At 34.7% G+C, this 16,178-nt stretch overlaps 1 protein-coding gene across 1 annotated transcript in view; it reads left to right on the top strand.

Moving 5' to 3' along the window:
• The window catches only part of LOC149804702 (dynein axonemal heavy chain 6-like), a 393,112-nt gene that overhangs the window by 35,500 nt on the left and 341,434 nt on the right, over positions 1–16,178 (top strand). The window contains exons 11-13 of the mRNA XM_089933221.1: positions 1,065–1,254; positions 4,164–4,348; positions 5,118–5,164. Of these exons, the coding sequence (XP_089789347.1) occupies positions 1,065–1,254; positions 4,164–4,348; positions 5,118–5,164 (422 nt within the window). The remainder of the gene's footprint in view (positions 1–1,064; positions 1,255–4,163; positions 4,349–5,117; positions 5,165–16,178) is intronic.

Below are 16,178 nucleotides of genomic sequence, written 5' to 3'. Positions count from 1 at the left end.
ATCTTGAAGTAAAATTAGTCTTAATTATGCATTCAGTTTTTCATTTGGGTGGATTTATTTATTCACATTATTATTCACAGGAAGTGCTCATCAATAATATTCTTGGACTAGTATATTAATTTGGAATTATACTGAATTCAGCCAAGAACATTTTTGGATTATATTATTGCAATACATCAAAAGACTCTTAGCATATTGCCACAGTCTAGTCCACTGACACATTAGCATGTTTGAGACCAGAGGCACATCAACACATTCACATTAATTTGGTTTGATTTGTTAGTGAAGACTAATTTAGTATTTTTCTTTAGTATCCACTCTTTAGTTATGTGTGTGTATTTTTGTTTATATAGCTTAAATTAATTTTTATTAGTGGAATAATGATTATCATGGATTTTAGTTGCTACATGAATTTAAAAGACTTGTTGAATGATGAATTTTCTAAGGAAGCATTACGATCTATTTCCTTAATCCACAAATTTAAGTACAGACATAAATGTAATTTCTGTAAAACCAAGAAAGTTAAAACTACAGAAGTTCACTGGATTTGAAAAAAAATTATTAAATAATATTTATAGAGTTGTATAAATTTGTAAATTATTGATGTTTGTAATGTAAAAAGTGCATCTTTTTTTCAAAATAAATTTTCAGTGTTACACAGAATAAGGAGTATTTTTCTTTAGTATCCAACATATGTTGAGCTGTAGATTTTGAGGACTTGGGGTCAAAGTCAGACATTACAGATCATTGACATGGATGTCAGTCTGTAATGTTTACTTATAATACTTGTTTTGTTAACATGCATATGGAATTAAACTTGTTTTTAAATGACCAACATCTTTGTTGTAAACAAAAATAGGTATATATTACCTCCCTTTGGAAATTCTGTGCATCGTAGCAGTGTGCTTTCAGAAATGTGTGTTTCTTAGGTATATACAGTTACTAAGGTGTCTTTATTAATTACTCGACACATGACATTGACTTATTTTTGAAAAGTTTAGCACATTATTCTAGACAAATTTTGTGTTGAAAATTATACTTTCTGTTCTTGATATCCTTTGCAGACAGTAGCTGAGATGGAGGGGATTACTCAGGGAATCAGACCTGATGGGTCCAAGAAGGTCAAAATCAAGGCACCCCCAAAACCTCCAAAAGAGCAAGTGAATGCCGTCAACAAGATGCATAAGAAGTATGGCATCACTCCCATGGTTGACAAGAAAAAAGATGACAAGAAAAGTAAGTCATACAGAGATAGTAATATTCTTGAATCAAAGATAGTCTGTATATATTTGTATATTTTTTATAAAGAATTTGAGTAATTTTAAGTTGTACATTTAATTTGTATATTTGTAATAAAGCATTTGAGTAATTTTTAAGTTGTACATTTAATTTGTATGTTTATAATAAAGAATTTGAGCAATTTAAGTTGTACATTTAATTTGTATATTTTTAATAAAGAATTTGAATAATTTTAAAGGGCATATATACTTGTTTATTTTTAATAGAAAATTTGAGTAATTTTGAGGGGTGTATGTACTTGTCTATTTTAATAGAGAATTTGAGTAATATTAAAGGTTATATATACTTGTATATTTGTAGTACAAAATTTGAATAATATAATGGGGTGTTCCAGAATTAAGAGTTGTGGTTGGGTGGGGTACAGAAGGCATTTACTAAATATGGACAGTGTAAGTAATTGAGACTGTTCAAATTTTGTTTGATGATTAATCCAGTGAAGATTTGATCACTTGTTCACTGTTGCATATGTGCTACTTTTTTGCATAATGAACACATTCTGTGACTGCCTAGCACAAAATCGTGCATTTTGCACAAATTTGTTATATCTACTCCTTTCAAGCAACTTGGAGTAAGCCACAAAACTTTTTAATGATAGAGTCTAGTTGGTCCTAAATGAGACTGATGCCATTATGACATTAGTTTGGCTGCCAGAGTGTTCTGCTTGAAAATTTTGTTATTGTTACTCTACCTGAATGGATGGTTGTATCGACATGGGATTTTGTCTCAAAGACTTTTCATGATGTCTGATTGGTTGTAAATGAAAAAGCTTTGTGAGCTATGTGTATAATTTCCACAAATACAATATGAAAAGAAATTTCAACTACAGTTAATGAAAGTAGCATAGAGGTATGCCAAAATCTCTCCACTGTTTATGGTGAAATGCAAACAATTTCACCTTACACCTGTCACTGTCTCAGAAGTACATCTGCAGAGTGCTCCCTAATGATGTCTAGTTGATCCAAATGAAAATGGTGCCCAGTGGACATTCAGTATGATTGATATGGTGGCCATATTATAAAGACAACATTTCTTTTTAACATCATATAGTTGATCTAACCACTAACATGGCTGTCTTGATAGTCATCCTGAAAATCTTTTTATGGCTACCTCTCCTAAACAGATTATCTTACTGACACAGGATTTTGTCCGAAACATTATTATAGCAATATGTAACTGATTCAGAATGAAAATGGTGTTCATCAATCCTCCGTCATGGCACCATAGTGGTCGTGTTGGAAATCTTGTTGTCACTACTCCTCTTAAATGAATCATTGGGTTGTCATTAATTGGTTCTGAATGAATAATGGCTTTATCATTGGGTTGTCATTAATTTGTTCTGAATGAATAATGGCATTATCATTGGGTTGTAATTAATTGGTTCTGAATGAATAATGGAATTATCATTGGTTTGTCATTAATTGGTTCTGAATGAATAATGGTATTATCATTGGGTTGTCATTAATTGGTTCTGAATAAATAATGGCATTATCATTGGGTTGTAATTAATTGATTCTGAATGAATAATGGCATTATCATTGGGTTGTCATTAACTGGTTCTGATAGAATAATGGCATTATCATTGGGTTGTCATTAATTGGTTCTGAATGAATAATGGTATTATCAGTGGATTGTCATTAATTGGTTCTGAATGAATAATGGTATTATCATTGGATTGTCATTAATTGGTTCTGAATGAATAATGGCATTATCATTGGGTTGTCATTAATTGGTTCTGAATAAAAATGGTACAGATCTAAACAGCAACATCACTGCACGGTTGTCAGGGGGTGTCAGTTCTCAACAGTGAAAGGCTTTTCTTTTTCTCCTGGGCAAGCGAATTATAGGCAGTCATGTGCTCTATTTTCTATGGCAGGTAGTGAAGGGTTTAGAAACAGTTTCTCCTTCCTCAGGCCTTCCATCAATTATCAGTGATACAATGTCATTGACACACTCTGGCAAGTACCCGAGGCACCAGACTACTCCCTAGCAATCCCATTACATTTTTACCCCCCAAAAATATAGTTTTCAGCTTTTAAAACATTGTGTAGATAGTACAAAAGCCACACACACATGGCCTCTACTGCACAGCATTTCTTTTCATGAAGTCCAATTGTAATCTCTCTCTCTCTCTATCCAGAAATGTACAGAACTTCATTCAAAAAGCTCTTTTCAGGCTACCCAGTTTTCTTAAAAAACAAATATAGTCAATCATAACTGACCTGTGTTTTTTAATTTTTTTAAAATGTTTTTTATTGTTCAGGGGGGATAATCAATGATGAGAACTTTTTTTATGTTACATCAATTCACTTGAGATGTAATTATGTAACAAAACCAATGCTTCATACATGCTTAAGCCGAAGAAAGCACTCTTTGGGTATGAAACATCTGATCATTTGCCATGGATATCTGATGAGCATATTAAACATGATGTTTATATAGGAAATTTCACATGGGGAAATTGGAATGGTCATTGAGACCTGGTGATTGCTTAATAAAGATGTTTATTAGGGCTGGTTTGACTTTACATGTCTTTTAATGTGCAGCCAAATCTGTGTGTATGCTGTTGATTTTGAAACTTGTTGAACCCTAATTGGTTTTAGGAATGTCCTCTGATGTTTGTTTTTTTAAGAGCCATTTTAACACATTGTTGGCTGTATTATGCCAAGGAAATGGAAGCTTAGTGCCTTTCCCAAGGACACGCCTGTGAAACACCTGTGCAGGTGACCTAAGCAGGTCTTGAGCCTACAACCCATTTGATTATCAATCTGATGCTCTACAAGTGAGCTACCATGACTCTTGGTTTTAGAAATGATCTTTAATATATCGTGTTGTACAGTTTTAGCAAATTGTGCACCTTTTTTCAGGTGACAGACCACTGTATGCTGAAATAGCAGAGTGGAGAAAGATTCTTCAGCGTCTTGCTAGTTTTCTTCGCTCTGTTGACTACTTGGTGGTGGAAATGTTGCGTCGCCTTGTTGTCACAGCAACCAGACATCTGCTTGAGCACTTAGTAGAGTCTTACAAGGTCACAGATGAAGAGGAAGAGAAGGTAGATATATACCATTTCATACATAATTAATACCATATAAATTGTATATGTTTGTACTGTGATTATCAGATCTGTACTTTATATTTAATTAATAGCACATAAGTTGTATGTTTGTACAATGATTATGAGATATATATAACATTGTACAATGTATATGTGGCACAATATTTGCTGTTAGTCCAGTTTGCATAGTTTATTATATATTATAATGCAGACTTGACTGGAGACTCATAATGCACGGCTAGATCTGGGTCTATTCTGTTTAACTCATTATTTTGGAGGAACAACATTGACCATGATCTGTAGGTTCATTGTACAATAAAAATCTAGGTCTACATTGTTCTCAAAACTGGGTTTATATTTGACATGGAAAAAATGGATGTAGCATTAGCTACACGTTAGTTTTCGGTTGGGGGGGAGTGTACAGAATTTAATGACCATCATCCATGATGGCTCGGTTCAACACCCTTTCAGTCAAATGTTGACATTTTCTACAGACCAATATGGTCCACTGACCAATGCTGTTGCTAGCTGTGTTTGAATATTATGTAATTTACTGCCATATTAAAAGCTTGTTGTCTGGCTTGTTCGAGCAGTTCTGACACCACCATGATTGGTACTATAAAACACAGGTCACATTAGACGAGTCTAAACATTTTTATGCTATATATTGTTTATAAACAAAGCATTTCTTTCCTAATCGGTGAATACCAAACAGGAGGGATCATCAGGAATATAATTTCCTATTTAATCTCCATCTGACTGCCAGATAGATCAGTGGTTCCCAAAGTGGGTGGTACTGCCTCCTGGGGGCAGGTGGGATTACTGTGTGTGGGGTGGTGGTGCTAATGCTTAATAATGCTTTTTATGGGGTAAGGTAGGGGGCACTGAGGATAATCAAGGGGGCAGTGACCTGAAAAAGTTTGGGAACCACAGAAATATATCATCAATTATAACTGATATTACATTGTTTGGCCTGTTTTCCAATAATCCATGCCAAATAGGTCATCAATTATAGCCAATATTACATTGTTTGACCTATTTTACATTAATCCGTTCCAAATAGGTCATCAATTATAGCCAATATTACATTGTTTGACCTGTTTTACATTAATCCATGACTTTATGTTACTTGTAAATCTCTGTCATCTGAAGATAAATATTTTGTATTGATAATTGAGGAATCCAAATTAATCAAGGGTCCAAAGATACTGAGACATCCAATTAAATATAGTATGGGTAAATGATTTATCAATTTATTTTGAAATGTCCTTGGATATGTTGAAAAAGTTGGTTTTAGCATAGAAAAGTCCATGAATTTGTTGGAAAACTTACAAATTTTTCCAAGAACTTGATTTTATCTGAGGGAATACAGATATTAAAACTGACTAAAAATTATCACTTTTTCAATTCAAAATTTTTATTACTTCCATATTAACCAGACATAATGAATAAAACAATAATTACAAACTGGGATATAATTGGGTGGCTCAAATGACACAAAATGGGTTGTTAGAAGATGGAGTAGCATGTCTTTGCTGTAGTGGCACACTAATTAGTTTTGTGAGAGCTTGTTTTGCTAATTTTGTCCCCAATTATGCAGTGATTAAAAAAAAAACATAATGTGTGGAGAAAGCTCATTTTTCGTAAGAAAAATATTTTCCTTGAAAGCTTGGAAGTCCTTTAGAGCTCCTTACGAAACAACCCTCTGGGGATGTTCAAACTATGGAAATCGTTCAGAACTCCTTGCAAAACAACCTTCTGGGGGTCTACAAACCATGGAAGTCCTTCAGAATTCCTTGCAAAACAAACCTCTGGGGATGTACAAACCATGGAAGTCCTTCAGAATTCCTTGCAAAACAACCCTCTGGGGATGTACAAGCCATGGAAGTCCTCCAGAATTCCTTGCAAAACAACCCTCTGGGGGTCTATAAACCATGGAAGTCCTTCAGAACTCCTTGCAAAACAACCCTCTGGGGATGTACAAACTATGGAAATCCTTCAGAATTCCTCGCAAAACAACCCTCTGGGTATGTACAAACTAACATTAATTCTCTCCCGTGCCAGAATAAGGTGTAGTTGTGGGAAAATGGAAAGAAATATATGTAAAATAAAGTGGTCAAAGGTTATGCTGTTCAAAATGGTCCCTTAAACAGTCTTTGAGCCAGATAGTAAATGAACAAAATGAACCTTTTAAAATAGTATAAAGTTTCTTGTTTATTTAGCAACTTTTTTATTTGATTTTATGTTATGCACAACATGGTAATCTTGAAAATAGGTTACTATAAAAAATGGATGACATGTGTCAAGGTACAAGTGTTAGGGGAAATATGAAGTAAACTTGTTTGCCATATACTAGAAGTCAGCCTATAAACCTCTACACAGTAATATTTTACTCTTGTTTAGATTACAGATGCATCATAAAATACTATATCTTAGATATACTTGGCCATATGTCAGGCCCCATTGTTAAAAATCTCAAAGACTTTAATATGAAAAGACATTTTATTTAAACTTTTTCTTGTTAAATGTTTTTTTGCAAAATTCAGATTAATTTATACTTTGACTTTATGGACATTCCACTGTTTTGAAAACATTGGTTTGGTGTGAATAATTATCGTGTTGTTTTATGGAGATTGCAAAACATGCAGATTATAAAATATGATAGATAAAGCTGTCAGATCTCTTTATTAGTGCTTACCTGAATGTTCCAATAAAAATAATTTTTGGCAAATATTCAAATTGGAAATGGTATTTGAACATACATTATATAATTTATATATGAATTAGTCTTTTTTTATATGCACCTTTACTCAAACTTAGTGATTTCCCTCACAATAGATGGTGTCATTTATGAACTCTACTAGATGTATGTGCATATACACTACCAAAAGTCCTGTGGATGCTGATATTTCTATAGCTGGCATGGACAACACATCTTATGAGTACAGCCATGGACAACCCAAGCCATGATAGCAGCTGTGGACAAACCATGCTATGACAACAGCCATGGACAAACCATGCTATGATAGCAGCCATGGACAAACCATGCTATGATAGCAGCCATGAATAAACCATGCTGTGATAGCAGCCATGGACAAACCATGCTGTGATAGCAGCCATGGACAAACCATGCTATGATAACAGACATGGACAACCCAAGCTGTGATAGCAGACGTGGACAAACCCTGCTATGACAACAGCCATGGACAAACCATGCTATGATAGCAGCCATGGACAAACCATGCTATGATAGCAGCCATGGACAAACCATGCTGTGATAGCAGCCATGGACAAACCATGCTGTGATAGCAGCCATGGACAAACCAATCTGTGATAGCAGCCATGGACAAACCATGCTATGATAGCGGCCATGAACAAACCATGCTATAATAGCAGCCATGGACAAACCATGTTATGATAGCAGCCATGGACAAACCATGCTATGATAGCAGCCATGGACAAACCATGATATGATAACAGCCATGGACCAACCATGCTATGATAGCAGCTGTGGACAAACCAATCTGTGATAGCAGCCATGGACAAACCTTGCTATGATAGCAGCCATGGACAAACCATGCTATGATAGCGGCTATGGACAAACCATGATATGATAACAGCCATGGACAAACCATGCTACGATAGCAGCTGTGGACGAACCATGCTGTGATAGCAGCCATGGACAAACCATGTTATGATAGCAGCCATGGACAAACCATGCTATGATAGCAGCTGTGGACAAACCATGCTGTGATAGCAGCCATGGCCAAACCATGCTGTGATAGCAGCCATGGCCAAACCATGCTATGATAGCAGCCATGGACAAACATGGATTTGATAAATAAATGTTGCATATCAAGGTTGAGATTTTGCCTTGTTTGTTAAACTAGTATTTTTCTTTAAAATAATTACCACAAAGACTAGTAATTTAAAAATCATATTTAGACAAATACAACTATTTTGAATTACTACCGTATTGATATCAGCTCTAAACAATTGAGATTGTAATAGCTAAAGATGCATCTGAATTTTAAGAACAGTGTAGACCCAGAAAACTCACCTGATTAGGCCCAGCTTCACAATACTTCTCAGACTTCAGTAAATACTCAACTGTAGTATATTTTTATCAGCCTGGAAATTCCCCCCCCCCCCTTACTCTCTGATCAGACTTGTTTTTCAAGACAGTTGTCCATTAATATGATGGTCATGATATTTTATGGAGATGTACAAAATTAAGTGAAGTAGATGAGTACATACTCAGTTCTAGCTGTTTCATGAATGCAGGGTCAGCCTTAAAGCCTTAGGCTGGCTATATAAGTTTCATCAATGTAGGAAATAGTTTTGAGAATACCCCTTGAATTCTTCTCCCAAACAATCTCCATTTTCATTGGTTGTTACTCATTATGCAGATAAAACAATGGCTGCTTCAGTTGGAATGAACTTGTCTATATTTCAGCAAAACAAATCCCTTTCCAGTTGTTTTTTTTTAATAATCTCATCCTTGCTGTGTTTATCATAGAAAGGTTATGTAGGTTAGTAATTAAATAATCTGGACAACAAGATCTCTCTGTCTACAAGTTAGATGGGTCAGCTTCCAGACAATTTAGCTCAGTACACCTGGAAATAGGTTGTATGTTACCTCTGCTGCTGTAATATCATGTCAGTTCTAAACTGGATCAACACAACTTCATATTGTAAATGGCTTTTTTAGGAAAGTAATCAGAAATATAGGCCAAGGGGGAAAAGTAGGTCACCTATAAGGAGCACTGTTACCACTCCAGGGAAAGTAAGTAATGGAAATGTAGGTATGGTCTGCATGGCACATTTGATCCATACCTGTCAACTTTCATGCCAGAGGAAAAATCTCCCAATTTTTGGGGTCGTTTGTGCTGGATTTCTTGCTTGTTTACATAAGACTAACCTTTAGCTATTGTGCCGTTTGGTCACCGCTGACCAAAATATGCAAAGATGGCAGGTCATGAGGTAAAAAAAGGCACATCAAAGGGAGAAAATGGCTGTCCATGGAGAATTTCATGCATATTGGTTAACATTTAGTGAATAGGAGGCTTAAAATTTGTCGGGAAAAACCTCTAAATTTTAGGTCCCAGTCTATTTTTTTATATTAAATCTCCCTACATGGCATTTGAAAAGTTGACAGGTATGATGATCTGGCTAATTAATTTGAAGAGGTTCTGCAGATCATGTTTGATAATAGCTCATTTATTTAAAGAAGTATTCCAAGGCATGTTTGATACTGGTTCATGACATCTTATGCACATATTCAGTGAAATCTGAGGTTTGACCTGTAAATGCTTTGGTGACTGGAGAAATTGTTTGAAAAGTCCTATGAAGTATCATAGTTGTGGGTATAAATTTTCATGATTTTTACCAAAAAAGAGATTTTTGTCTTTGATTAAATTTCTAGCTGGTGAAGGGATCTTGATTTTGTCATGGTAGATGGGTCTTTATTTTTCTGTTTTGTAATAAGGAAAAAATCCATGATACAGTGCTGTAAGTGATTTTTCATACTTGAAATGTTTATTTCTTTGGTGCAGGGAAGCAATGAATTGAAATGCTTTTGGTGTTGGTCATATCATTGTTAATTAATTTGGTTAACTTCTGCAGAATTAAAGGATTAATGGATTAATAGACAGTGTCAGAGTTTTATTTATATGTATTTTATAGAACAATCCAATTTTATTCAGTGTGCATTATTGCATGAAAACAAACGATACAAACTATTGCTGATGTAATTTGGGTAGACTCAGATAATTTCTTTGACTATATTTATCTTCTATGACATACATTTTTATAGTCTTGCATGGATAATGTAAAGTAAAAAATATATATAATGTTTTTTTTCACACTTTAATTTGTGAAATTGGAAGATTACAGACAAAATAAGGGCTGTTTCCAGCAAATTATCATTGGGAACCAAAGAGGGTACTTTTAATGTGGAATAGTCACCCATAGATGCACTTTAAAATTTTAATAATAATAATAATAATAATAAGAAGAAGAAGAAGAAGAAGAACCATTGTCATATAACCTGTTAAAGAAATCAGAGTACCCTGGAATTTACAATAAAAATGTGCCTTGCCTGGGTAACATGTGTGTTTAAATGGTACAGCCCTAAGGCAGAATGGTAATTTTTAGCTCACCTGGCCATTAGACCTGATTGGCTTGTAGTATATGATGTGTCTCGCTTACATCATCTGTTCATAAACAGTTTGAAGTTTTCAATTGTTTCTTACCAATTTCAACCAGTAATTGCAGAAAGCATCCTGGCATAAATCCATTTCAGTTTTGTTACAGATTATGCTGATCAATCATCCAATATGGTGGCTGTAACTAAAAATAGAACAATGTCAAAATGACAGATTTTAACTTAATAAACTTTAACTAAATTTGACAGCATCTTGACATGAAGCCTGTTTAAAATTGAAATAATGATGCCAATCCACCATTACATTTGTTCAGTATTACTAATAAAAGGAAAGCCTTTATAAAAATGTATTCCCCACCCCCCAGACTATGCAACACAAAGTGACAATAGGCATCATTGCATGAAAACCTATCCAATTTACTTAAGTGATTTTGATATGTTCTTCAATATGGCTACAGTTACTGAAAATACAAAAAGTTATCAGTAATTCATTAAACAGCTATGAAACTAAATTTGACAAGTATCCTGGCATTAAGGTCTTTCACTTTTGTACAAATGATGCTAATTGGCCATCTACTATGACTGCTGTTGTATAGTATTGTAACTTAATTTAGTAAACATATTTGTTTTCTATACAGATGGTCCGATTAGACTTTTAGCTATGATAATAATGTTTCAATTTATTATACCCTCAATAAATTTATTCACTGAGATTTTTCTTATTGAAAATCATTTTAGCACGATTAAGCAAAAGCTGCTTCCGTCCATAGCAAACAGAGATAAAACTTAATTCCAACTTTTTGTTTAAAATTGCAGAACCAATTTTTGATCAGACCTAGTTGGAATGATTCTTAGGACATGCTGTACCAGAATTTGTCTGGGGTGGAACACCTAGTAATGGTTTGGCTCCATTGCAACCAGGAAAATAAAACCTGATCTTGACTTATACTTTAAATTGGCTTAGCCAGTTTGAATTAAATGAAATGTTCCTTACAATACAATGTGCCAGAATTATTTTTGGCATGGCTGTCTTTACAATTTTGTCAGTTTCCATAGCAACATCCAAGATAAATCTTTATCTCTCATCAGGTATTACTAATTCATCAAAATCCTTGGCATAGTAAACAAACATAATCTGTTATCAGGACCAAGCTCTAACAATGATTTCCTATCTGGCTCAGAAGCTATAGAAACATTGATCCCATTGGAGTTACTTCTCTAGCACCGTATATACATAACAATATTTAGTTATTAATTTGGTTCTGAGAATTATTTTGGTGTTGCTTCATAAACCATGTTAAAAGATACATTGAAAGATTATTTAATAAAAACTGTCAAAAACTGGTTGACCATATCAGACCAAATTTATTAGGTACAGTCCCAGCATAGACAACTTCCATGTTCACATGAAAGATGTCAATACAACATTTAGTTCAGCCAGAGTTATTCAAAGTAGAAACACTAATGTAACAACATGCCAGAACTAAAATAAATTTCTGAATATGTTGCAATTCTAAATTTATTGTAAGTCATGTTACAAAGTGTCAAAATGTTTCAAGAGAGAATATTAAGTCATGTTAAAAAATCTTGTTATAATGGGTGTTATGGGTTAGTTTCTGAATATTTGTTAAATGAGGCTGGAAGGTTAAAACTTTGTCTTGAATCTATATATTTTCAGCTGTTATTATTATTATTATAATAACTATTACTATTATTACAATTATAATTATTTTATTATTATTATTATTATTATTATTATTATTATTATTATTCCACTCATCCATGACTTTTCTTGTCTTTTGCAATGAAGGATTATCAAGAGTCTGTCATTTCTGAAAGTTCTGCAGCTACTATGCCAAAGACATCAGAATCAAGGTATGAAGCCAAATGTTGTAATTTTATGTCATGGGGTGTCATTAGGGCCAAATGATGTAATTTTATGTCATGTGGTGTCATTAGGGCCAAATGATGTAAATTTATGTCTTGTGGTATCATTATGGCCAAATGCTGTAATTTTATGTCATGGGGTGTCATTAGGGCCAAATGATGTAATTGTCTGTCATGTGGTGTCATTAGGGCCAAATACTGTAATTTTATGTCTTGTGGTGTCATTATGGCAAAACGCTGTAATTTTATGTTTTGTGGTGTCATTATGGCCAAATGCTGTAATTTTATGTCTTGTGGTGTCATTATGGAAAAATGCTGTAATTTTATGTTTTGTGGTGTCATTATGACCAAATGCTGTAATTTTATGTCTTGTGGTGTCATTATGGCAAAACGCTGTAATTTTATGTTTTGTGGTGTCATTATGGTTAGATGCCATAATTTTATGTCTTGTGGTGGTATCCTTGTTTTAGGGTCTTTGATGTGTTCACAGCTTATGTAGACCCAAGATGGTGGTTTAGGGAAAAGAGGAAAGCTGTATCTTAATAATGACACCAAGTGATATAGACACTCAACTCAGCTGAAAACAGTACAGCTAAAAAATCAGAATTGTTTAGACCATATTTCTTTTAAGCAAAGATAGATTTGTTCCAGAATTGGAGTTTGTGTGTAAATTGTAGATTTCTTCTCACTAGATACAAAGTTTCACTCCAGAGTTTCATATTTTTGGACAGGATTAAAAAGAAATAAAAAAGATTTTCCACTGATTTTTCACACTGTTAATCCCTCTTTTGAAATAGAGAAATTAATAACTTAGGGTAGATTTAAAGAACCAACAATTTTCTTTAGTCTGTTATCTGAATGATGGGGTTGATATGGGTTTGTGAATACACAACTTGGTGGTATTATGGATATTTGTCTCATAGAAGATTGTTTTGTCTGTAAGGTGATGAAGTAAAGTTTATAGTTTGTTTCTATGTGTAAGAATCATTAAACGTTTTTGCAACAAAGCCTAATTTAAAGTTGACTAGGTCAAGTTTACAATTTGTTTCTTTGTGAGACAATCATTAAAGATGATAAGGCCAGGGTCAGAGGTGGCTGTGTCAAGTTTACTGTTTGTTTCTTTGTGAGACAATCATTAAAGATGATAAGGCCAGGGTCAAAGGTGGCTGTGTCAAGTTTACAATTTGTTTCTTTGTGAGACAATCATTAAAGATGATAAGGCCAGGGTCAAAGGTGGCTGTGTCAAGTTTACAATTTGTTTCTTTGTGAGACAATCATTAAAGATGATAAGGCCAGGGTCAAAGGTGGCTGTGTCAAGTTTACAATTTGTTTCTTTGTGAGACAATCATTAAAGATGATAAGGCCAGGGTCAAAGGTGGCTGTGTCAAGTTTACAATTTGTTTCTTTGTGAGACAATCATTAAAGATGATAAGGCCAGGGTCAAAGGTGGCTGTGTCAAGTTTACAATTTGTTTCTTTGTGAGACAATCATTATAAATGATAAGGCCAGGGTCAAAGGTAGCTGTGTCAAGTTTACAGTTTGTTTCTTTGTGAGACAATCATTAAAGATGATAAGGCCAGGGTCAAAGGTGGCTGTGTCAAGTTTACAATTTGTTTCTTTGTGAGACAATCATTAAAGATGATAAGGCCAGGGTCAAAGGTGGCTGTGTCAAGTTTACAATTTGTTTCTTTGTGAGACAATCATTAAAGATGATAAGGCCAGGGTCAAAGGTGGCTGTGTCAAGTTTACAATTTGTTTCTTTGTGAGACAATCATTAAAGATGATAAGGCCAGGGTCAGAGGTGGCTGTGTCAAGTTTACAGTTTGTTTCTTTGTGAGACAATCATTAAAGATGATAAGGCCAGGGTCAAAGGTGGCTGTGTCAAGTTTACAGTTTGTTTCTTTGTGAGACAATCATTAAAGATGATAAGGCCAGGGTCAAAGGTGGCTGTGTCAAGTTTACAATTTGTTTCTTTGTGAGACAATCATTAAAGATGATAAGGCCAGGGTCAAAGGTGGCTGTGTCAAGTTTACAATTTGTTTCTTTGTGAGACAATCATTAAAGATGATAAGGCCAGGGTCAAAGGTGGCTGTGTCAAGTTTACAGTTTGTTTCTTTGTGAGACAATCATTAAAGATGATAAGGCCAGGGTCAAAGGTGGCTGTGTCAAGTTTACAGTTTGTTTCTTTGTGAGACAATCATTAAAGATGATAAGGCCAGGGTCAAAGGTGGCTGTGTCAAGTTTACAATTTGTTTCTTTGTGAGACAATCATTAAAGATGATAAGGCCAGGGTCAAAGGTGGCTGTGTCAAGTTTACAATTTGTTTCTTTGTGAGACAATCATTAAAGATGATAAGGCCAGGGTCAAAGGTGGCTGTGTCAAGTTTACAGTTTGTTTCTTTGTGAGACAATCATTAAAGATGATAAGGCCAGGGTCAGAGGTGGCTGTGTCAAGTTTACAGTTTGTTTCTTTGTGAGACAATCATTAAAGATGATAAGGCCAGGGTCAAAGGTAGCTGTGTCAAGTTTACAGTTTGTTTCTTTGTGAGACAATCATTAAAGATGATAAGGCCAGGGTCAAAGGTGGCTGTGTCAAGTTTACAGTTTGTTTCTTTGTGAGACAATCATTAAAGATGATAAGGCCAGGGTCAGAGGTAGCTGTGTCAAGTTTACAGTTTGTTTCTTTGTGAGACAATCATTAAAGATGATAAGGCCAGGGTCAGAGGTGGCTGTGTCAAGTTTACAGTTTGTTTCTTTGTGAGACAATCATTAAAGATGATAAGGCCAGGGTCAAAGGTGGCTGTGTCAAGTTTACAGTTTGTTTCTTTGTGAGACAATCATTAAAGATGATAAGGCCAGGGTCAGAGGTGGCTGTGTCAAGTTTACAGTTTGTTTCTTTGTGAGACAATCATTAAAGATGATAAGGCCAGGGTCAAAGGTGGCTGTGTCAAGTTTACAGTTTGTTTCTTTGTGAGACAATCATTAAAGATGATAAGGCCAGGGTCAAAGGTGGCCGTGTCAAGTTTACAATTTGTTTCTTTGTGAGACAATCATTAAAGATGATAAGGCCAGGGTCAAAGGTGGCTGTGTCAAGTTTACAATTTGTTTCTTTGTGAGACAATCATTAAAGATGATAAGGCCAGGGTCAAAGGTGGCTGTGTCAAGTTTACAGTTTGTTTCTTTATGAGACAATCATTAAAGATGATAAGGCCAGGGTCAAAGGTGGCTGTGTCAAGTTTACAGTTTGTTTCTTTGTGAGACAATCATTAAAGATGATAAGGCCAGGGTCAAAGGTGGCTGTGTCAAGTTTACAATTTGTTTCTTTGTGAGACAATCATTAAAGATGATAAGGTCAGGGTCAAAGGTGGCTGTGTCAAGTTTACAATTTGTTTCTTTGTGAGACAATCATTAAAGATGATAAGGCCAGGGTCAAAGGTGGCTGTGTCAAGTTTACAGTTTGTTTCTTTGTGAGACAATCATTAAAGATGATAAGGCCAGGGTCAGAGGTAGCTGTGTCAAGTTTACAGTTTGTTTCTTTGTGAGACAATCATTAAAGATGATAAGGCCAGGGTCAGAGGTGGCTGTGTCAAGTTTACAGTTTGTTTCTTTGTGAGACAATCATTAAAGATGATAAGGCCAGGGTCAAAGGTGGCTGTGTCAAGTTTACAGTTTGTTTCTTTGTGAGACAATCATTAAAGATGATAAGGCCAGGGTCAGAGGTGGCTGTGTCAAGTTTACAGTTTGTTTCTTTGTGAGACAATCATTAAAGATGATA

Source organism: Sinohyriopsis cumingii, chromosome 2 (assembly GCF_028554795.1).
Source record: "Sinohyriopsis cumingii isolate HCF-2022 chromosome 2, ASM2855479v2, whole genome shotgun sequence".
Taxonomy (NCBI): Eukaryota; Metazoa; Mollusca; class Bivalvia; order Unionida; family Unionidae; genus Sinohyriopsis; species Sinohyriopsis cumingii.
Note: the sequence above shows the minus strand (reverse complement) of the source record. Positions and strands in the feature narration are given on the sequence as shown.